Raw genomic sequence first — 24,218 nt, forward strand, 5'->3', positions numbered from 1 at the left:
GAATGTTGATGATGTCACCGGTGGGCAGAGCCTCACAGTGCACAGGCAAACAGTCAAAAGAGGTGTAGTACTGATGATCACAAAGTCCTTCTGCAGCCAGCAGAGACACACTGAAGTGCAGGGAGACACAAACACTGGATGCAGGCAGCAAACACTCTCTTGTTGAGATGTCCCTGTTAAAATGGCTCTCCCAGTTGTCAGCCTGTGTTTGCAGCTCCTGGAACTGCAGGGTAATAATCTATGGGTTTAACAGAGGGCTGCTGACTGCAAGCTCTGACAATCCCCAGTAGGTCTCACTGGTTCATATTCATGCAACCAATCTTTAGTTTTTGGGTTTGGCTGTAGTTTCAGTCTGCCTCTACACTATTCTAGACAATAATTCAATTGCTCAAACACTTTTACACAGTTGTTTCTGAACTTTCTGCAGCCACACAACAGTCCTTATACTCTTCCAACCTGACAGCTGCAGACTAAGCAAACTATTTTTCAACTAAAATCTAGTTCTTCCACTCTACTTTGCCACTCTCTCCGGTCACCTGATGTCCACTCTCTCACTCCTCCCATTTTCCCTCTCCAGCCACAAACTCCCAAGTCGTTGCTCTTCCTACTTCTCCCTCTAGCTGATCAAATTTTGTCCTCCCATTGCTGACCACACTTGAAAAGCTATTTGCTTCTCTGCAAAAAACAACTTGTCCTTTAAATCCTATCGCTTCCAACTGGATCAAGATTCCGTCTAATGGCCTTCTTTCACTCATACTATGCATGTTAAACAATATGTTATGTTATAAGGGGTCTTCTATTCCGCTACTACCTTCACAGTTCAAGACGGATTTCACTTAACAGGAAGCCACACTTGGAGATCCAGGGGGCTGATAACTGGTTGGGCATCTTCACTATGTAGAATCTGGTCTTTAGGAAGCCATCAAATCATGCGGCCACTTTCCCGCTGATTCCCATGTAATCAAGCAGGGTCATTATTTCGAACGCACTTGACATGTCGAATTGTAGTAATAGTATACTCTGACCTTGACATATCAAGCTCCTAAATTTTGTTATCAGGGTTGTTATGACCATTTCGGTACTGTGTTGTGGTCTGAATCCTGATTAGCATTTATGAAGGATTGAGAATTTTGTCATGTATTCCATTAGTTGTTGTGCTACCAGGCCCTCCGTTGTTTTGGTTAGTAGTGGTATTGAGGCCACTGGTCTGTAGTTTATGAGATCGCTGATCTTGTTAGTTGCGTTCTTGGGGATTGGGGTGAGTACAATTTCACCTTTATCTTTTGGGAATTGCCCTTTTGAGAACATGTATATGAGGTGTTTGGTGATGCATTCGATGAACCATTTTGGTGGGTTTTCCATCATATAGTTGGGGCATTTGTCTAGCAGGCATTTCACATGTGCATATTTTGTCAGTGATGCCTTCACTGTGCTTGTTTTGGGTGATTCGAAAGCGAACCAGATTCTGTCTGCCATGGTATGGATGTTGTTGGTTTCACATTCTTGTAAGAAGTCTATGATGGATGCCTGAGGTATTGCGAGGTTGGATCTTGTTTTTTATTATTTTTTGGTCAAAATACTATGCAAGCTCATTGGCATTAGATAGTTTTTCATTTGATGCCAGTACATCCTGGGTTTTCAGTAGGTTGAAGAACTGTCAAACCAACACAAAGAAGGTCCAGATCTCCCGCAAAAAGCCAAAATAACAAAGATAGCGGGAGAAAAACCAAAATAGACCAGATGGAAGCCACACCGGGTAAGGGCACCTAATAAACTTCTTTGGTGCCCTTACCTGGTGTGGCTTCCATCTGGTCTATTTTGGTTTTTCTCCCGCTATCTTTGTTATTTTCAGTAGGTTGTTCATGATTTTGAATGGGGTTTTTTTTTCGTATTTATCTGTTCTGGGTTCGCATGTGTGTTATAGTTCTGTTCTGGTTTTGGCCCATGTTCTTTCTAGTATCCTGCGTAGTTTTACAATTAGTAGTTCATCGTTGAACCAGGGTCATTGTTGGTTTTTGTTTTTATTTTGATTGATGCTATTTTGTTCAGGATATTTTCACTAGTTTCATTCCAGTTTCTCATGAAGTGGAAGTCATTTGGTGTTAAAGTTGCTGTGTTCATGTCTCGCAGTTTCCCAGAATGTGTGGTTGTCTATCTTCCCTCTGGATGTATATGTATGTGAAGGTTTTGGTGTTCTGTTATTTCCGTTCTCTTTTCATTTTAATGTGAAATTGAGCTTGATGTGGTCTGACCAGACTACCTCTTCCCATTTGTGGTTTTCTAGTGTGTGATTGTTATTTACTAAGAATCTGTGAGCTAGTAAATCCAATAGGTGGCCTTTTGTGTGGGATGAGTTCCCTTGTGCTGTTGTGAAGTTCCATTGGTCTAGGAAGTTCATTAGCGCTATGGTGTTGGTGTTGTTCTGCTTAAACAGGTGAAGGTTGATATCTCCAATTATATTTGTTGGTATGTGCAGGTATTTAATAAAAATACATGAAATCTTCTTGGGCATTTGACCAGATGCCTGGAGGTCGATAGAGAAGTATAATACATAGCTGACCTGCTACAGTTGTGCGGGTGATTTTGCATGCCAATATTTCTATTGCTGAGGATATGTGTTTAGCAACTGGCTCTATAGTGAAAGTGGATGTTTATATTATTGCTATTCCACCTCCCTTCTTTTTGGTTCTGTTGATGTGTATTGTTATATATATCATTATGGATACAGATCCAGTACTGCTGGGTCATCTTTGAGATGTAGCTATGTTTCTGTTATTAGCAATAATCCTAATTCCATTTCTATCCAACCTCTCAGCAGTGCTGTCTTGTTATATATCCTATGGGTATTGGAGTATATTTATCATGGTTATTTTTGATACATTTAATTGTTTGTAGTTGTCTGTGTGGTCCGACTGTTTTATGATTGTGGTCTTATAGTTTGTTATTCTGGCTGTTTTTCATTGTTTGTTGTTGGGTTTGTTTCTGTTTTGTTGTGGTGGTTGTATTCTGGCTCTTCCAGCTGGTGGTGTGGTTCATTTGTCAGTGATGTGTTATAGGTATTTTATTCCAATCATTGGGTGATGTAGCTGGTGGTGTCCCTGTTGTCCATATTGCTATTATGAAGTTAAAAAAAAAACACCATGTCCTTAGGTTGGCCATTTTGTGGGTGTTTATACACTGGGAAGTACATAAGTATAGCCATACTGGGACAGACCAACAGTCCATCAAGCCCAGCATCTTGTTTCCAACAGTGGCCAAGTACAAGTTCGTGAAGAGCAGATATGACTGAATGAATGACACGAGAATAGAGGCCTGGAATATCTTCCTCCCAAAAGAGTCCAAGATTCTATCTTCTCTACCTGGGGGTGCCAAAGCATAGTCTCTAGAACTCCTGGCTCTTTTGAGAGTGGATTCCACCACCATGGAATGATGAGGCAACTGGGGCTTATCAAATTCAGGTGTGCTGTGGATCCGGTTCATAGTGTCGATCTTCTTGGGAAAGACAGGGCCTGACAGAGGGGACTCCCAATTCTAAAGGAGAACCAACTGGAGTAACTTGTGAAGAGGACAGTCACAGCCTCCCTAGGAGACTCATAGTCAGGGCTTTTTTTGAGGGGGTACTTGGGGGTACTGAGTACCGGCACCTTTTCCATTGTCTGCTAAAATTGACCCATGGTCCCCAAGTTTTAATGAAAGAGCTCAGGCTCTACACACCAATTCTGCCTTGTCATTGATTCTGTGATTGGTTGCAGGGGGCCTGGCTATTGTGGGGTAGATCCCTCAGTGATCACCCCACCAATGAAGGGTGGCCTAGCATTTAAGTACCAGCACCTTTTTTGCTAAAAAAAAAAAAAAAAATGCACTGCTCGTAGTCCAGGACCTCGAGCATCTTAGCCCTGGGCTCATCCTCCACATCTAAAGGAAATGGAATGGCCTCAGCCATTTCCTTCACTAAAAAGGGAAAAGAAAGGCTCTCCAGGGGAGATTTTCTCCTGTCCAGTGGAGGGGAGGGTTCAGAGGGTATGCCATAGGACTCATCCTCTGAAAAGCACTAAGATGTCAATTTCCACCCGCTCCACATTTGAAAGAAATCTTTGTCAAGGAAAAAATAATCAATGCGTGAGGATGAGGCATGAGAAGCCGAGAAGTATGTAAATTATTTACTTGTGCCATGAAAATGCCCCAAGCATCTATGAGCCCCATATGAAACAAATCTTGTAGTGGTTTCCAATCTGCCTGCTTATACACCAGCTGTGCTGTGGAATCTAATTTAGGGTGCAGCGCCACATTGAAATCACCCCCCAGGACCCAAAAACCTTTAGGCCACTGAAGAAGAGAGAGCTCCAGATCCAAATAAAAGGGCCTCTGGGTGTCATTAGGTGCATAAATGGAGGCCAGAATATAGAGGACCCCTTGAAGCTCCTTTTGGAGGGCCAAAACATGGCCATTAGGATCAGATACAAATTGCTTAATTATTGGGCGACTGGAGCAGGAGATCAAAATACCCACCCCTGGTTTTTTTTTGCAGAAGGGTGAGAGGCAAAAAATTGCAACAGATACTGCTTATTACGAAGAAGGGTATGGCGACACTTCAGTAAGTATGTCTTCTGCAAAAAGCATATAGAGGCAGAAGTCCTAGATAAATCCTTGAAAAGACATAGCCTCTTGTAAGATGAATTAAGGCCCCTGACATTCAGGGAAACAAACCTTAAGATCACCCATGTACAAAAAAAAAAAAAAAAGCTTAAAAACTACCCAATCTTAACCCCACCATCCCTGCCACTAACCCACCTCACTCAACATAGAACCGATTTGCCCTGATCCCAGTTTATACACCTCTCTTCCTCCAACCTCCTCATTACTAACACCCACCCACCCTCCCCAAGACCCTTCCCCAAAACCTCCTTAATACCCCTCCCTCCAGTATATCAAAGATAATGAGAGAAGTGAAAACACCCCTGCCCAGTTGCCATAGCAAAAGCAGTTCTAATCCTCAGCATTACAAATACTCACCCCACACATACCATACACAAACTAGCAATACAATTGAAGAAAATACAATTGAATAACTCAAGCACTCAGTTCATAACCAATCAGAATCCCAATGGAATACAAAGTGAAAGGCAAATAAAACTGAACTGTGAAAGGCAAACAAGAGAGAACTGCAGGGTCTCCCCAAAGAACAATCCATAAAATAAACTGACCCACTAAAACAAGAGCTCAAATCAGAGAGGTGGAGCCCCCAGGAGACCCGTCACAGAAGTTTGACGCTGCAAATGGCGGCCTTTGCTGTGAGGGACCCGCTGCCACTTGGGCCAGTCTTGGAACTTATGCACAGCCAGTGGAGCCACATCTGCAACCGGGTCTGATCAGCTCGTGAGCAAGTGTTGTAGCGCCTCCTCCCAAGATCGAACACAATAAGCTGGCCATATCTCAGATAAAAACCAAGACAAACGGAAATTGCCACCTGTAGCGCTCATCTTCCGCCATCAGTTTTTCGGTATGGAAGCACATCTCTCTTCGGCGTCGTAGTGTAAAGGCAGCCATATCTTGATATAAAAGTTAAAGCATAAGTGTCACACATCCTTGCTTTGGGCTGCCCTCAAAACCGTTTCCATCACCTTAAAGCTCTGGAAGCAAGCTACGTCTCTAGCAATATTGGCCCAGGCCTTCCCCAGAGATCTGTGTGCATGCACTCTTACCTGCTCTGCCAAAATTGTCTACATCATTTCATAGAGAAGGAAGCTGATCAGGTGCATCACTACCAATTCGCAGTCTGCATATTCTGGGGTTTCCGGCAGGCCCCTAATGCGGATGTTACAACATCAAGACCTGTTTTCCAGGTTCTCATCTTTAAGAGACAAGTCAGCATTGCTAGTTTTCAAGACGTCCAACTGCTTTATCCATGTTCAGGAGGGCTTCTGAATGGTCTTCAAGGCGCTGGTCAGATTCTTCAATTCACCAACCAAGTTTGGCGATATCCTTCCGCAGATCACAGCCTAAGGTCGACAGCTCAGTACAGACTGGTTTAATATCTGTTTTGATTTCTTGCAGCCACTCTCGGATATCTCCCACTGAGTCCAACGCTGTCGGGGCCGGCTGTACCCCTACAAACCCACTCTGCATTGCTACAGAGCAGCTGACATGTTGATCTTTCGCCATGCTGTCCGACTCCACTGCCGCTGAATACAAGAATTGGGTTAAATCAAACCCCCGCGCCTTAGAAGCCAAATGGATCTGCTCAGCTAAAGCAGAGGGACACTCTGGTAAACACAAAAAGCCACAAAGTCATAGGATGGCTGCAATAAATTGGCGATTGAGCTCAGGAGGCGATAAGCATCAGGCTCAAGCAGCCATCTTTGGCGGTGATGTCACTCCCCCACCCCATGTAAGATCTTGAAAACCATAATGCACACCTTAAACTGCACACATGCCTCCACTGGCAGCTAGTGGAGGGCCAGCAGCAAAGGAGTAACTATCGCTTTTAGATGCAGGAAAAAAAACATTGTTACGATTCTACCCATGTTTCAGGCTCTCAGTCATCTCGCCACCTGGTGGCCAGACCTGGTGGCTGCAATGGACTGTCTGGTTACTGTCACCCGTTCCAGATTTCAGCACAGTCCGGTCCGGATCTTCCAGACTGACAGACTTGCTCTTTTTGTTTGAACCTACACAGCACCCGTAGTTGCCTGGTGACTGCTGCAGTGAGCCTCAGCTGCTGCTGGGCTTATTAGCCGTTTTGAAACCTTTCTGCTTTGCCTTTGCATCACCTAAGGCCCTGGTATGTTGGTGCTTGTTGCACTTCAGCCTAAGTTTGGTTCCTGTTCTAGTTCCTTGCCTGATTCTGTTTATAGTCTTTGTGTAGCTTAGCTCGTACTGTCCTAGTCTTGATTCTTGTTTGTATTTCTGTGTCTAGTTCTGGGTTCTCTGTGTTTCTTGTTTAGTGGCTGCCTGGCAGCTTGCAGTTCTGTCTTTTGTTTGTCAGTGTTTGTGTTTCTGTTTAGTGGCTGCGTTTGCAGCTTTTAGTCCTACTCTGTTGTGTGTTGCCTGTGGGTATCCAGCTCCTGCCCTGTCCTACAAGTCCTGCCGGCCGCTTGCACCCAGGGGCTCAACTCCTGGGGGAACAGCGGCTTAGCGCAGGTGAAGACTAGGGTCCTGCTTTGCCTGTTCCAGTTTGCTTGCCTCTGCTGCAACTCCAGTCCGGGGTTCCAGTCCTGCTCTGCCTAGTCTCCGGTGTGGGGTGGTTTTGCCTGCCACTGCCGCTCCTCGGCAGTGGCCCAAGGGCTCACAAACCTAGTTCCAGCTTTGAAAACCTAACAAACATGCTACTGTATTTTGAATTGTTTGAATTTTTCTCATAAGGTTTTTGTGACATCGCACATATACATTATTACTATAATTCAAGATTGAGAGGAGTAAACTTTGCATAACAAGTCTGAATATGTGTCATGTCCCTCACCTGTGCGACGCTCCTCCCGACTAGGTCATTCCGCAGTTCCATCGGAAAGGGGCAAGGATCAGGCTTAGGAAGGTCTGTTTCGTTTTCCTAGTTCTGGAAGCCATCATCTGGGTTGGATGAATGGCAGCGGCCATCTTGGTTAGCTCAAGGGGTCCAGCCATCTTGGAGTAACGAGGACAGGAAGGAAGCCCATATTTGGTCCTTGGAGATCTCTTGTGGGGGCAGCCATGTTGGATTCAGCTGAGAATGGTTGACTCTGATTGCCTCCCTACTGAAAGCCTTGCCTTCAGTCCTTCTGTGCTTCGGCTTCTATTCCGTTCCTGGGTAGTTGCAGTGCACTTGGACCTTTTGTATATGTTCCTGGTTTTGGACCTTTGCCTGATTTTGACCACTGCTTGTTCCTGATAATCCTCGCTTGCTGCCAGCCCTGACCACTGCTTGTTCCTGACTATCCTCGTTTGCTGCCAGCCCTGACCACTGCTTGTTCCTGACTATCCTTGCTTGCTCCTGCCTCTCTCGTCTGGCCAGTCCACCAACCCCTGTGGTTCCAGAAGTCCTGTTGGCCGCCTGCAGCTGGGAGCTCAACTCCCGGTGAACGGCGGTCGCTGCGGGTGAAGTCTAGGGGTTGTTCGGCTGTCCTTTGGAGGCCAGCGGTCACCTTTACCTCCGCCTCCAGCAGGACCCAAGGGCTCACAGAATTCCCACACAAGACAATATGTGAGTGTCAGGAACATTACAAATTTTTCTGATTTTTTTAAACAGGACAAAAGACTTCTTAATGAGAAGATTAACTTGTGAATCCAAAGTAACACAGCCTGATAGAATAACTCCTAAAACTTCAAAGACAAAAGCTTAGGCTTGGTTATAGGCCAAGCAAAGATAAAGCTCCAGGACTCGCTCTGGGAACACACCTAGCACAAAAATACACTCACTCTGAGAATCATCAGGTACTGATCCAGTATGCACACATTCAGTTCCAAGACTCAGCCAGCTACAGGCCTAGTACCCACGCACACAGATCTGAGGTACTGGCCTTGCACACACATGCACAACTCCAGTACCAGTTCTGGAGATAATTCACATCCCTAACAAAATGTCTAGAATGGAAATCATTATTTACCATCTCATCTTTTTTTCACTACTGGCTCAGTCACAATTCATGATTCTCAGTCTTCCAAGAGCAGTGAGAAAATAAGGTCTTTTGTTCATACAGCCCAGTTGCCCACAATACTTTGCACTGTAATGTGCGAGTGACTCAGTTTCCCTCCTTTCATCTTATCAGCTGACTGGATATAGTAGGTTTCATTCTCACAGACTTATCAAACAGCATGATTCACAGTGGCTAACAAAAGATTACTCACCTACAATGGTGAACATGTCTGAGATCATACTGGCCTTAACCTTCAGATCCAAAGGAGCATCACTATCAACAATATTAAAACAAATAATAAAACACAGAATTAGCAAATGTGACAGCTGCTTCTTCATTTGATGAATGGCAATGCTATTCGAAGGAATATAACTGGTGCTGCTGACCATTGCAAAGGAATTGCCAGGAATGGCTCTGGAAAAAATGATACACGTTATGGGCATGGAAAATATGAACAGTGTATTCTAAGGAAAGGCCTAGGACTGAGGGAGTGCTAAGCACCAGAGGTCTAGAACTGGGAGCTGTGGGGAAGAATACACCAGCCAACTGTGGATTCGGTATACGTACAGTTAATACTTCTTAGTTTAAAAATATTAAACAGTAGAAAATGCTGCTAGAGACTAACTTGGTTTTTCACTTGTTCACTATGACCTCAGGAAAGCCCCAATCTATGTAGACTGATTGTTCTTGGAGGTTAAAGAGGTACCAGACGCATCCCTAAAGATAAGCTTGACTAACGAAAGATGTTTCTTTTCTCGACTTCCAAGCTCCAAAATGACTTGTTTATGGTTAAGAAAGCACCATATTTTATAGCCCTGAAACTGAGCATCTGTATCCCACTTATCAATTAATATCCAATATCTTAAATCTTGTTGACCTATTGAATTCTTTAAGAGTGATTGTTAGCAGACCTTCTGATGTAAGTTAGTTTGTTTAAATACTTATATAAACTGTATGTTCCCTCTAGCAGGCAAGAAATTCATGAAAGACAACTGACCTTAGTTGCCAGACTGAAATACAAACTTCTAGTGGAGCCTATAATTTAGCTGTAAATTCCGCACGGAGATAACAACCAAAAACGCAGAAGGCCAGATCATAACAATATATGTGGGTTCTAGGTCGGTATGGAGAGACTAAAGGAAAGTAAATTAGCAGGTAAGGTCTAATTTCTCCTTCCTTAGCATTCCACCAGACCAGCCTAGACAAATAGGAAGTATCAAAGAAGTGAACATAAAGGGTGGGAACAATAAAAACAAAAGAGTGAGGACAAATATGGAGGAAATCCAAGAACCTTTATTGGTAATCAACTAACGACCCGGCACAGCCGTGTTTCAGCATCAAAGCCTGCATCAGAGGTCAAACAAATCTTCTATGGTTGTCACTCGGTTAAAAACCAAAAGAAAAGATGGTTGTCGGACTTCCTTAAAATGAAGAAGTTGAGAAATCAGCTATAAAGCGCCTCGACGGCAATACACAGAAATGACGTCGTTAGTTGATTACCAATAAACGTTCTTGCATTTCCTCCATATTTGTCCTCACTCTATTGTTTTCATTTTGCGTGAGGATTCTCCTTCCCACTTGTTGCTTTCCATAAAGGGTGGGAACCATGGATCCTCGACTGCAATATCTGAGCCCTAAAAGACACATCCTAGTGAACGAGAACATCTATACAGTAGTCCCTAGCCAAGGAATGCAAAGAGGACTAGCCCACTGCTCTACAAATCTCCTGTGGCAGTACCAAAATGCTCTCCACCCACGAAGCCGTCTGCTCTCTGGTAGGATGCATTTTAAGAGCATCTGGGACCGTCCTGTCACCAGGAAAGAAAACATAGCATCATTAATCCAACACACTATGATGGCCTGATGGCATCTCAGGTTCTTTTTCCAATCAGATAACAAAAACAGATTACACTGACCAAGGCACAAAACAGAGTCTGCAGGCCACTTCCCTATCAGAAGGAAAATGACCAAGGAACAATAGTCTACAGTCTTCTTAGTACTGGCACTTGACAGTTACCTATCTCAGGGGAAAAAATGAACAAGGCACAAAACAGTCTGCAGACAGCATCAACCATATAAAGGAGAAAGTCGCATACTCTGTTGGCTGAAAAAAATTGCAATGAAACACTGTACAGTTGAATCACCACATCAGCAGCTATTGGAGTGTGCTGAATTAGAGCTCTACCAAATAGGAGAATGGGCCTAATCACGAGTGGTGTGGACCGGGTGGAGGTGAATCAATTTTTCACTCATTCAAAAAGTACAAAAATCAGGGGACACTCAATGAAATTGCATGGCAATATTTTTAAATCAAATTGAAGGAAATATTTTTTCACTCAAATAGTTACAGTGGGGGAAATAAGTATTTGATCCCTTGCTGATTTTGTAAGTTTGCCCACTGACAAAGACATGAGCAGCCCATAATTGAAGGGTAGGTTATTGGTAACAGTGAGAGATAGCACATCACAAATTAAATCCGGAAAATCACATTGTGGAAAGTATATGAATTTATTTGCATTCTGCAGAGGGAAATAAGTATTTGATCCCCCACCAACCAGTAAGAGATCTGGCCCCTACAGACCAGGTAGATGCTCCAAATCAACTCGTTACCTGCATGACAGACAGCTGTCGGCAATGGTCACCTGTATGAAAGACACCTGTCCACAGACTCAGTGAATCAGTCAGACTCTAACCTCTACAAAATGGCCAAGAGCAAGGAGCTGTCTAAGGATGTCAGGGACAAGATCATACACCTGCACAAGGCTGGAATGGGCTACAAAACCATCAGTAAGATGCTGGGCGAGAAGGAGACAACTGTTGGTGCCATAGTAAGAAAATGGAAGAAGTACAAAATGACTGTCAATCGACAAAGATCTGGGGCTCCACGCAAAATCTCACCTCGTGGGGTATCCTTGATCATGAGGAAGGTTAGAAATCAGCCTACAACTACAAGGGGGGAACTTGTCAATGATCTCAAGGCAGCTGGGACCACTGTCACCACGAAAACCATTGGTAACACATTACGACATAACGGATTGCAATCCTGCAGTGCCCGCAAGGTCCCCCTGCTCCGGAAGGCACATGTGACGGCCCGTCTGAAGTTTGCCAGTGAACACCTGGATGATGCCGAGAGTGATTGGGAGAAGGTGCTGTGGTCAGATGAGACAAAAATTGAGCTCTTTGGCATGAACTCAACTCGCCGTGTTTGGAGGAAGAGAAATGCTGCCTATGACCCAAAGAACACCGTCCCCACTGTCAAGCATGGAGGTGGAAATGTTATGTTTTGGGGGTGTTTCTCTGCTAAGGGCACAGGACTACTTCACCGCATCAATGGGAGAATGGATGGGGCCATGTACCGTACAATTCTGAGTGACAACCTCCTTCCCTCCTCCAGGGCCTTAAAAATGGGTCGTGGCTGGGTCTTCCAGCACGACAATGACCCAAAACATACAGCCAAGGCAACAAAGGAGTGGCTCAGGAAGAAGCACATTAGGGTCATGGAGTGGCCTAGCCAGTCACCAGACCTTAATCCCATTGAAAACTTATGGAGGGAGCTGAAGATGCGAGTTGCCAAGCGACAGCCCAGAACTCTTAATGATTTAGAGATGATCTGCAAAGAGGAGTGGACCAAAATTCCTCCTGACATGTGTGCAAACCTCATCATCAACTACAGAAGACGTCTGACCGCTGTGCTTGCCAACAAGGGTTTTGCCACCAAGTATTAGGTATTGTTTGCCAGAGGGATTAAATACTTATTTCCCTCTGCAGAATGCAAATAAATTCATATACTTTCCACAATGTGATTTTCCGGATTTAATTTGTGATGTGCTATCTCTCACTGTTACCAATAACCTACCCTTCAATTATGGGCTGCTCATGTCTTTGTCAGTGGGCAAACTTACAAAATCAGCAAGGGATCAAATACTTATTTCCCCCACTGTACGCTCCGGAACTCGTTGCCAGAGGATGTGGTAATGGTGGTTAGCATATGTGGGTTTAAAAAAGGTTTGGAAAAGTTACTGGCAGAAATATCCATGGTCTGTTATTGAGACACACATGGGGGAAGTCCAGAGATTAGTAGCATTGAAAGGTGCTAGAAATTGGGTTTTGGCCAGGTAATTGTGACCTGAATTGGCCAATGCTGGAAGCAGGATACTGGGCTAGATGACTCATTGGTATGACCCAGTATAGCTATTCTTATGTTCTTTATGTTCTTATGACCCAAACTTCCAGAAGGAAATTGGAAAACATGTTGACAGCTGTATGATGAAATTGCAGTGCTCACCTAAATGTGAGATGTAGAAGACAGCTGTATTATGAACCTTTACTCAAGATACTGCAAAGAACAGCCCCATTGAATCTATGTAAGTACATACGCACATAAGTAGTGCCATACTGGGACAGACTGAAGGTCCATCAAGCCCAGCATCTTGTTTCCAACAGTATTTATTTATTTATTTATATTTTGCTCACACCTTTTTCAGTAGTAGTTCACAGTGAGTTACATTCAGGTACACTGGATATTTCTCTGTCCCAGGAGGGCTCACAATCTAAGTTTGTACCTGAGGCAATGGAAGGTTAAGTGACTTGCCCAAGATCACAAGGAGCAGAAGTGGGATTTGAACTGGCCACCTCTGGATTGCAAGACTGGTGCTCTAACAACTAGGCAACTCCTCCACTCCCAGTGGAGTGCAGTCAACAGTAGCCAATCCAGGTCACATATACCTGGCAAGATCCCAAAAGAGTACAAAACATTTTATGCTGCTTATCCCAGAAATAAGCAGTGGATTTTCCCCAAGTCCATTTTAATAATGGTCTATGGACTTTTCCTTTAGGAAGCCTTGAAATCTTTTTTAAACCCTGCTAAACTAACCGCCTTTGCCACATTCTCTGGCAACGAATTCCAGAGTTTAATTACATGTAGAGTGAAGAAAAAGTTTCTCTGATTTGTTTTAAATTTACTACTTTGTAATTTCATTGCATGCCCGCTAGTCCGAGTATTTTTGGAAAGAGTAAACAGACGCTTCACGTCTACCCATTCCACTCCACTCATTATTTATAGACCTCTATCATATCTCCCCTCAGCCGTCTTTTCTCCAAGCTGAAGAGCCCTAGCCGCTCTAGTCTTTCCTCATAGGGAAGATGACCCATCCCCTTATCATTTTCGTCGCCCTTCTCTAATTCCACTGTATCTTTTTGGAGATACATTGACCAGAATTGAACACAATATTTGAGGTGCGGTCGCACCATGGACCGATACAAAGGCATTATAACGTCCTCATGTTTGTTTTCCATTCCTTTCCTAATAATACCTAACATTCTATTTGTTTTCTTAGCTGCCGCAGCACACTAAGCAGAAGGTTTCAATGTATTATCAACGACAAGACCTAGATCCCTTTCTTGGTCAGTGGCTCCCAACGTGGAACCTTGCATTACGTAGCTATAGTCCGGGTTTCTCTTTATCACATGCATCTTGATCACATTAAACATCATATGTCACTTAGATGCCCAGTTTCCCAGTCTTGTAAGGTCCTCTTCTAATTTTTCACAATCCTCTTGCGATTTAACAACTTTGAATAACTTTGTGTCGTCAGCAAATTTAATTACCTCACTAGTTACTCCCATCTTTAGGTCATTTATAAATACGTTAAAATGCAGCGGTCCCAGCACAGACCCCTGGGGAAAACTACTATCTACCCTTCTCTATTGAGAATACTGACCATTTAACCCTACTCTGTTTTCTATCTTTTAACCGGTTTTTAATCCACAATAGGACATGACTCTCCAATTTCCTCTAGAGTCTTTCATGTGGTACTTTGCCAAACGCCTTTTGAAAATCCAGATACACAATATGAACTGGCTCACTTTTATCCATGTTTGTTCACCCCTTCAAAGAAATGTAATAGATTGGTGAGGCAAGATTTCCCTTCACTAAATCCATGTTGGCTTTGTTTCATTAATCCATGCTTTGAATATGCTCTGTAATTTTGCTCTTTATAATAGTCTCTACCATTTTGCCCGGCACCAACATCAGGCTTACCAGTCTATGATTTCCCAGATCATCTCTGGAACCTTTTTTTAAAAAATCAACGATATATTCACCACCCTCCAATCTTCCAGTACCATGTCGATTTTAAAGATAAATTACATACTACTAACAATAGCTCCGCCAGTCTATTTTTCAATTCTATCAGTACTCTGGGATGAATACAATCCGGTCCAGGAGATTTGCTACTCTTCAATTTGTCAAATTGCCTCATTACATTCTCCAGATTTATAGAGATTTCATTCAGCTTCTCCGACTCATCAGTTTGAATACCATTTCTGGCACCGGTATCTCTCCCAAATCTTCCGCGGTGAACACCAAAGCAACAAATTCATTTTTATTTATTTGTTACATTTGTATCCCACATTTTCCCACCTTTTTGCAGGCTCAATGTGGCTTACATAGTACCGTTAACAGCATTAGCTAATTCCGGTCTAAACAAATACAAGGTATGAATGAATACAGGTGAGATTGTAGTAGAATGAGGTGCATGTATGTTAGGTACATTTGGGGGGAAATAGAGAGGGAGAGGAAGAATTAGGATGTGTCATTATGATCATTGGTTACGTTGTGTCGCAGTTATCCAGGTATTTTTTATGTTGGGTCGGTGGGGTATGCTTTTCTGAACAGGTCTGTTTTTAGTACTTTCTGAAACTTTAGGTGGTCGAGCGTAGTTTTTACTGTCTTTGGCAGCGTGTTCCATAGTTGTGTGCTTGAATAGGAAAAGCTGGATGCATAGGTGGATTTGTCTGAGATAGGGAGGGTGTATCCTGGGGTGTTAATGTTTGTGGGTTTGTATGTATTGTTTTGGGATAATATTTTATTTATTTATTTATTGCATTTGTATCCCACATTATCCCACCTATTTGCAGGCTCAATGTGGCTTACATAGTTTTGTTATGAAATTGTCATTCCAGAATATCCGATACTGTTAGTAGTGTGTAGAGATTAAGTAGGGAAGAAAGAAGAAGTGATTAGGCGGGTGATAGTAGAAGTGGATTTTCATAACTGGTTGGGTTGGGAAAGTGAATTAGTGAAGCTGTTGGTTCTCGTTGTAGGCCTTGTTGAAGAAGTATGTCTTCAGAGATTTGCGAAAGTTATTTGTTTCGACAATTGATTTCAGGTCTGTGGGTAGAGCATTCCATATTTGCGTGCTCATGTAGGAGAAGGTAGTGGCATGCATCAGCTTGTATTTTAGTCCTTTACAGCTGGGGAAGTTCAAATTGAGAAATTTGTGGGATGTTCTTGTGGCGTTTCTGGGAGGTAGGTCCACTAGGTTCAGCATGTAGATTGGGGCGTCTGCGTGGATAATTTTGTGTACAATAGTACACATCTTGAACGCAATGCGTTCTTTAAGAGGGAGCCAGTGCAGTTTCTCTCTTAGGGGTTTTGCACTTTCATATTTAGTTTTTCCCAATATGAGTCTGGCGGCAGTATTCTGGGCTGTTTGGAGTTTTTTGATAGTCTGTTCTTTGCAGCCCGCATATAGTGCGTTGCAGTAATCCAGATGGCTTATTACCATTGACTGTACCAGGGTGCGGAAGACATATCTCAGGAAGATTGGTTTTACTCTTTTGAGTTTCCACATGGTGTGGAAAATCTTTTTCGTCGTGTTCTTCACGTGGGTATCGACAGTGAGGTTTCGATCAATAGTAACTCCAAGAATTTTCAGGTTTTGTGAGACTGGAAGAGAGCAGTATGGTGTGATTATGGTAGAGACGTTTTTTGTGTTATGTTGGGAGGTGAGTACAAGACATTGTGTTTTTTCTGCGATAAGTTTTAGTTGGAATGCATCCGCCCAAGTGTGCATGATTTGGAGGCTTTGGTTGATCTCGTTAGTGATTTCATTTAGATCATGTTTGAACGGGATGTAGATTGTGACATCGTCTGCATATATGTAAGAATTGAGGTTTTGATTGGCTAGCAGTGTGGCTAACGGTATCATCATTAGGTTGAATAAGGTTGGTGATAGGGGGGGATCCTTGGGGTACTCCACATTCGGGTGTCCATGGGGGTGATCTGTCCGCGTTCGTTGTTACTTGGTATAATCTTGTGGTTAGGAATCCTTTAAACTATTTGATTACTGTGCCTCCTACTCAGAAGTATTCTAGTATATGTAATAGTATTTCATGATTAACCATGTCGAAGGCACTGGACATGTCGAATTGGAGGACGAGTATGTTGTTACCAGTTGCGATTGCTTGTTTGAATGAGTTCATTGCAGCTACTAAAACAGTTTCTGTGCTGTGGTTTGTCCGAAATCCTGATTGAGATTCGTGCAGGATTGAGTGTTTATTTAGGTTTTCAGTGAGTTGTTTCGTCACTATGCCTTCCATGAGTTTGTTTTTTCTGTATTGAGTTTTAATTGGAATGCGTTTGCCAATGAGTTCATGATGTTTAAGCTGAGCTTGATTTCTTTGGTGATTTCTGCCAGATCATGTTTGTAGGGGATGTATAATGTAACGTCATCAGCGTAGATAAATGGGTTAAGGCCTTGGGTGAATAAGGCCTTGGCTAGTAGGGTCATCATGAGGTTGAAAAGGATCTGTGATAGTGGTGATCCTTGCGGTACTCCGCAGTCTGGTTTCCATGGTGGCGATATATTTGTGTTTGATTTCACTTTATATGTTCTGGTGGTTAGAAAACCCTTGATCCAGTTTAGAGTACCACCACCGATTCCGAAGTATTCTAGGAGTCTTAGCAGTATGTTATGGTTAACCATGTCGAACACACTTGACATGTCGAATTGGAGGAGGAGAATGCTCTTTCCTATTGCTATTATCTGCTTGAATTTGTTTAGGAGAGTAAGTAGTACTGTTTCGGTGCTGTGTAGGGGTCGAAATCCTGATTGTGACTCATGTAGTAAAGTGAATTTGTTTATGTAGTCATTAAGTTGTTTGGTCACCAGTCCTTCCATTAGTTTGACTACTAATGGGATAGATGCTATTGGGCGGTAGTTGGTAACGTCATTTGCTTTTTTCTTGGTGTCTTTTGGTATTGGGGTGAGCAGGATGTTGCCTTTTTCTTTAGGGAAGACACCCTGCTGAAGAATGAAGTTTAAGTGAGATGTGAGATCTGTTATGAAACGGTGGGGGGCAGATTGTATTAGGTAGCTGGGGCAGGTGTCCAGTTGACAATGGCTGTTGGAGTATTCTTTAATCATCGGTAACTGTGTCAGCACTGAGGAGAGCGAAATTTAACCATATTCGGTCCGCAGGGTATTCACCAGGGTATCTAGACCATTAATGAAGTTTTCTATGTCTGTGTTGTTCTTAGGTAGGGTTTTGTGTAAATTTGTGAATTTTTCATTGAAATATTTAGCAATGTTGTCTGCAAATGGGATGTCAGTGTAGGTTGTGATGACCGGCGATGTGTCAAGTAGTTTGTTCACGAGATGGTATAGTTTCTTTGTGTTTTTGTAGTCCGGCACAATTTTAGTTTTGTAGTGATGCACTTAGGGAGTAGAAATCCACGGGAGACGTATATGTTAGGTGGTGAGAGTCTGATATGTACAGACGGGGAGAGGGATCTTGGGGTGATAGTATCTGAGGATCTGAAGGCGACGAAACAGTGTGACAAGGCGGTGGCCGTAGCTAGAAGGTTGCTAGGCTGTATAGAGAGAGGTGTGACCAGCAGAAGAAAAGAGGTTTTGATGCCCCTGTATAAGTCGTTGGTGAGGCCCCACCTGGAGTATTGTGTTCAGTTTTGGAGGCCGTATCTTGCTAAGGATGTAAAAAGAATTGAAGCGGTACAAAGAAAAGCTACAAAAATGGTATGGGATTTGCGTTACAAGACGTATGAGGAGAGACTTGCTGACCTGAACATGTATACCATGGAGGAAAGGAGAAACCGGGGTGATATGATACAGACGTTCAAATATTTGAAAGGTATTAATCCGCAAACGATCCATTTCGAGAGATGGGAAGGCGGTAGAACTAGACGACATGAAATAAGATTGAAGGGGGGCAGACTCAAGAAAAATGTCAGCAAGTATTTTTTCACGGAGAGAGTGTGGATACTTGGAATGCCCTCCCGCAGGAGGTGGTGGAGATGAAAATGGTAACGGAATTCAAACATGCGTGGGATAAACATAAAGGAATCCTGTTCAGAAGGAATGGATCCTCAGTTTAGCCGAGATAATTCTAGAGCAAAAAGGCAGCTGCCTACCAAAAGTGACAGTAATGTAATCTGTAAACTCATATGAAGAAATTCCAACTGCTCTTCAAAAAAGACAAAATATTTCTGGCCCAAAGCAGGGCTAAAGGTAGCTGAAGACAAAAGAATGAAAATCCAGCCAGTACTAGAAGATATGTAGTTGAAACAATTAGGATAAACCACTTGCATCGTTAAATTAAACCTTCAGCTGAAAATAGAGCATTAACTCTTTCTTACTGCAGAGAGGTGAAGCTTGGCCATGTCAGAGAGAACATGGCGAGTTGAGAAAGCGAAAGATACATACGGTATTCTCTGAGGACAGCAGGCTGATTGTTCTCACGACTGGGTGACGTCCACGGCAGCCCCCTCCAACCGGAAGAGTTTCACAGCAAACTCAAAAAGAATCGCGGGAGGTCCCGCGCGCAGGGTACGCCCACTGCCCATGCGCGGCCGTCTTCCCACCTGTGCACAACCGCTCCCACTCAGTTAAATGAAAGAGCAAAGAAATAAGAAAATAACAACTCCAAAGAGAAGGAGGGAGGGTTGGTGAGAACAATCAGCCTGCTGTCCTCAGAGAATACCTGCTACAGGTATGTATCTTTCGCTTTCTCCGAGGACAAGCAGGCTGCTTGTTCTCACGACTGGGGTATCCCTAGCTCCCAGGCTCACTCAAAACAACAAAGAGGGTCAATTGGGCCCCACAACGGCGAGGACATAACAAAATTTGACCTACGAAGAACGGCTAAGTGAGAGCGCAGCCTGAACAGAATAAAACTGGGCCTAGGGGGGTGGAGTTGGATTCTAAACCCCAAACAGATTCTGCAGCACTGACTGCCCAAACCAACTGTCGCGTCGAGTATTTTTTATTTTATTTTTTGTTACATTTGTACCCCGTGCTTTCCCACTCACTGCAGGCTCAATGCGGCTTACCTGGGGCAATGGAGGGTTAAGTGACTTGCCCAGAGTCACAAGGAGCTGCCTGTGCCTGAAGTGAGAATCAAACTCAGTTCCCCAGGACCAAAGTCCACCACCCTAACCACTGGGCCACTCCTCCACTGCTGGAGGCAGTAATGAGATGTGAATGTGTGGACTGATGACCACGTCGCAGCCTTGCAAATCTCTTCAATAGTGGCTGACTTCAAGTGGGCCACTGACGCTGCCATGGCTCTAACACTATGAGCCGTGACATGACCTTCAAGAGTCAGTCAAGCCTGGGCATAAATTAAGGAAATGCAATATGCTAGCCAATTGGAGATGGTGCATTTCCCGACAGCAACCCCCTTCCTATTGGGGTCAAAAGAAACAAACTGGGCGGACTGTCTGTGGGGGCTTGTCCGCTCCAGGTAGAAGGCCAATGCTCTCTTGCAGTCCAATGTGTGCAACTGACGTTCAGCAGGGCAGGTATGAGGACAGGGAAAGAATGTTGGCAAGACAATTGACTGGTTCAGATGGAACTCCAACACCACTTTCGGCAGGAACTTAGGGTGCGTGCGGAGGACTACCCTGTTATGATGAAATTTGGTATAGGGAGCCTGGGCTACCAAGGCTTGAAACTCACTGACCCTATGAGCTGAAGTAACTGCCACCAAGAAAATGACCTTCCAGGTCAAGTGCTTCAGATGGCAAGAATCCAGTGGCTCAAAAGGAGGTTTCATCAGCTGGGTGAGGATGACATTGAGATCCCATGACACTGTTGGAGGTTTGACAGGGGGCTTCAACAAAAGCAAACCTCTCATGAATCGAACGACCAAAGGCTGTCCAGAGATAGGCTTACCCTCTACACAGAAATGGTAAGCACTAATTGCACTAAGATGGTTCCTTACTGAGTTGGTTTTGAGACCAGACTCCGATAAGTGTAGAAGGTACTCAAGCAGGGTCTGTGTAGGACAAGAGCGAGGATCTAAGGCCTTGCTGTCACACCAGACGGCAAATCTCCTCCACTTGAAAAAGTAACTCTTCTTAGTGGAATCTTTCCTGGAAGCAAGCAAGACTCGGGAGACACCCTCAGAAAGACACAAGGCGGCGAAATCTACGCCCTCAACATTCAGGCCGTGAGGGCCAGAGACTGGAGGTTGGGATGCAGAAGCGCCCCTTCATTCTGAGTGATGAGGGTTGGAAAACACTCCAATCTCCACGGTTCTTAGGAAGACAACTCCAGAAGAAGAAGGAACCAGATCTGACGGGGCCAAAGGGCTCGATCAGAATCATGGTGCTTGGTCTTGCTTGAGTTTCAGCAAAGTCTTCCCCACCAAAGGTATGGGAGAATACGCGTACAGAAGGCCGGTCCCCCAATGCAGGAGGAAGGTGTCCGACGCTAGCCTGTCGTGGGCCTGTAGCCTGGAACAGAATTGAGGCAGCTTGTGGTTGGTCTGTGTGGCGAAAAGATCCACCGAGGGGGTGCCCCACTCCCGGAAGATCTTGCGTACCACACTCGAATTGAGTGACCACTTGTGCGGTTGCATAAGTCTGCTCAACCTGTTGGTCAGACTGTTCTTTACGCCTGCCAGGTATGTGGCCTGGAGGAGCATGCCATGCCAGCGAGCCCAGTGCCACATCCCAACGGCTTCCTGACACAAGGGGCGAGATCCGGTGCCCCCCTGCTTGTTGATGTAGTACATCGCAACCTGATTGTCTGTCCGAATTTAGATAACTTGAAAAGACAGTCGATCTCTGAAAGCCATGAGAGCGTTCTAGACCGCTCTCAACTCCAGGAGGTTGATCTGCAGACCTGATTCCTGGAGGAACCACAGTCCTTGAGTGTGAAGCCCACCGACATTGGCTCCCCACCACAGGAGAGATGCATCTGTCGTCAGCACTTTTTACGGCTGAGGAATTTGGAAAGGACGTCCCAACATCAGATTGGACCGAATTGTCCACCAGTGGAGTGAACTGCGGAAACTGGTGGCCAGTCGGACTGCATCCTCTAGATTCCCCACAGCCTGATACCACTGGGAAGCTAGGGTCCATTGAGCTGATCTCATGTGAAGACGAGCCATGGGGGTCACATGAATTGTAGAGGGACAGAAGGCATGAGCCGTCTGTGAATTCAGCAGAGCTCCAATGAATTTGAGTGACTGGACTGGGCGGAGATGGGACTTTGGGTAATTTATCACAAACCCCAGTAGCTCCAGAAGTTGAATAGTACCCTGCATGGACTGTAGAGCTCCTGCCTCCGAGGTGCTCTTCACCAGCCAATCGTCGAGATAAGGAAACAAATGCACCCCCAGCTTGCACAGCGACGCCGCAACCACCACCAGGCATTTTGTGAATACCAGTGGCGCAGAGGCGAGCCCAAAGGGCAGCACAATACTGTCTGTGAGCTGGCAGTATCGGGATGTGAGTATAAGCATCCTTTAAATCCAGGGAGCATAGCCAGTCGTTTTTTCTGAATCAGGGGAAGAAGGGTGCCCAGGGAAAGCATCCTGAACTTTTCTCGGACCAGATATTTGTTCAGGCCCCTCAGGTCTAGGATGGGACGCATCCCTCCTGTTTTCTTTTCCACAAGAAAGTACCTGGAATAGAATTTATTTATTTGTAACATTTGTATCCCACATTTTCCCATCAATTTGCAGGCTCAATGTGGCTTACAGTTGCCATAACGGTGGTTGCCATTTCCGGGTAACAGAATTACAGCTGGTCTTGCGTTAAGGTGTAAACATACATTGTAACATTCATGGTACATACATGAAACATAACATATATCGAACAGATCATGGTATATATATATATATATATATATATATATATATATATATATATATACACCATGATCTGTTATATATATATATATATATATATATATATATATACACCATGATCTGTTATATATATATATATATATATATATACACCATGTGTATACATACATGGTAAAGAAGAATATCTTATTGTATAGCATGAAGGATCCTGAGTAATAAATTGGATTGTAACATACATTAGGTCGTTGACTATAGAGAGACCTTATTCGGTGTACCGTTTAAAGTGGTAGTGCTTGATTATTCATAGCAAAGAGGTTAATCAGTCATGTGATAGGAGTTCGGTTTTGTATAGATCGTGTATAATATTATTATTCAGTGTTTAAAGATGGATATTTATGGTATGCTTTCTTGAAAAGGTCTGTTTTCAGCCTTATCTTGGTCACGAGCATGGAGGAATGATAGGCCTTCCTCACAAAAGAGTTCAGAGTGCGAGACTCGCGCCCCGGGAGTGCCGAGGTGGTATCCCTCGAACTCTTGGCTCTCTTGAGAGTAGAATCCACCACCGCGGAGTCATGTGGCAACTGAGTCCTCAACAACTCTGGGTCGCTGTAGATCCTATACTGGGACTCGGCTTTCTTCGGGATGGTGGGGTTAGATAAGGGCTTCAGCCTGTTCCGAAGCAGTGTCTCCTTTAGGACATTGTGCAACGGTACCGTGGAAGACTCTCTAGGTGGTGATGGATAGTTGAGGACCTCGAGCATCTCAGTGCTCGGCTCATCCACAGTAACCACGGGGAAGGGAATGCTCACAGACATATCCCTAACAAAGGAAGCAAAGGAAAGGCTCTCCGGTGGCGAAAGCTTCCTTTCCGGTGAAGGAGTGGGGTCAGAGGGAAGACTACTACTACTACTACTACTTATTTCTATAGCACTACTAGACGTACGCAGCGCTGTACACTTGAACATGAAGAGACAGTCCCTGCTCGACAGAGCTTACAATCTAATTAGGACAGACAAACAGGACAAACAAGAGATAAGGGAATATTAAAGTGAGGATGATAAAATAAGGGTTCTCAGGCACCTTTTCCTGACTTAGTCATGATTGAAACAGGTCCAGACCAAAACATCCAACTTTTTGCCCTGGACTTTGGGTTGTAGCCTGGAACAAGACACTGCAGAGTTTGAAGTACAGTACTTCTAATGTTTTTGAGTTGAAGAAGCAACTTCATATCCAGTTAGTTATACTCCTGCCAGAAGAAAACCATGGTGAAGGGGGAGGGGAAGAAAAACTCATTTGAGAACCATCATTGCTTTAGTCCCCTCATTTTTAAATTGTTTATTTTTATTAGAGCCAGTTGAGCAGAGGGTACCTCAACTGATGTCCTGCTTTCCAAGTGGGTCAGGAGCTGTTATCAGTGACCAGTCCAGAAGATGCAAAGTCTGACCATCATCCTCTACAGCACAGAGAAATACTGAACTGAATACAATGCCCTTATAAAGTGAAGCACATGTGACTTTCTCTGCCTCCATCTGCTGCTCGACAGGCACAACCCATAGGTTCTGGACTGTTCTGGTGAGGATACTAAGGAAAAGTGCCATTTCCAACATTTCCAGGTATCTCACTACTAAGAGGGACTTTGAGGGAGTCAAAGTCATGAGAACCATGACAACTCAATTGTAGCAATACTTTGACCTCCTCCCCCTTCTGCTG

At 44.1% G+C, this 24,218-nt stretch overlaps 1 protein-coding gene across 1 annotated transcript in view; it reads right to left on the reverse strand.

Annotated features, from left to right (window-relative positions):
- TTLL5 (tubulin tyrosine ligase like 5) overlaps nucleotides 1–24,218 on the reverse strand; it is a 482,374-nt gene that overhangs the window by 301,999 nt on the left and 156,157 nt on the right. The window contains exon 14 of the mRNA XM_030213729.1: nucleotides 8,821–8,882. Coding sequence (XP_030069589.1) covers nucleotides 8,821–8,882 — 62 coding nt within the window. The remainder of the gene's footprint in view (nucleotides 1–8,820; nucleotides 8,883–24,218) is intronic.

Source organism: Microcaecilia unicolor, chromosome 9 (genome assembly GCF_901765095.1).
Source record: "Microcaecilia unicolor chromosome 9, aMicUni1.1, whole genome shotgun sequence".
NCBI classification, from domain to species: Eukaryota; Metazoa; Chordata; class Amphibia; order Gymnophiona; family Siphonopidae; genus Microcaecilia; species Microcaecilia unicolor.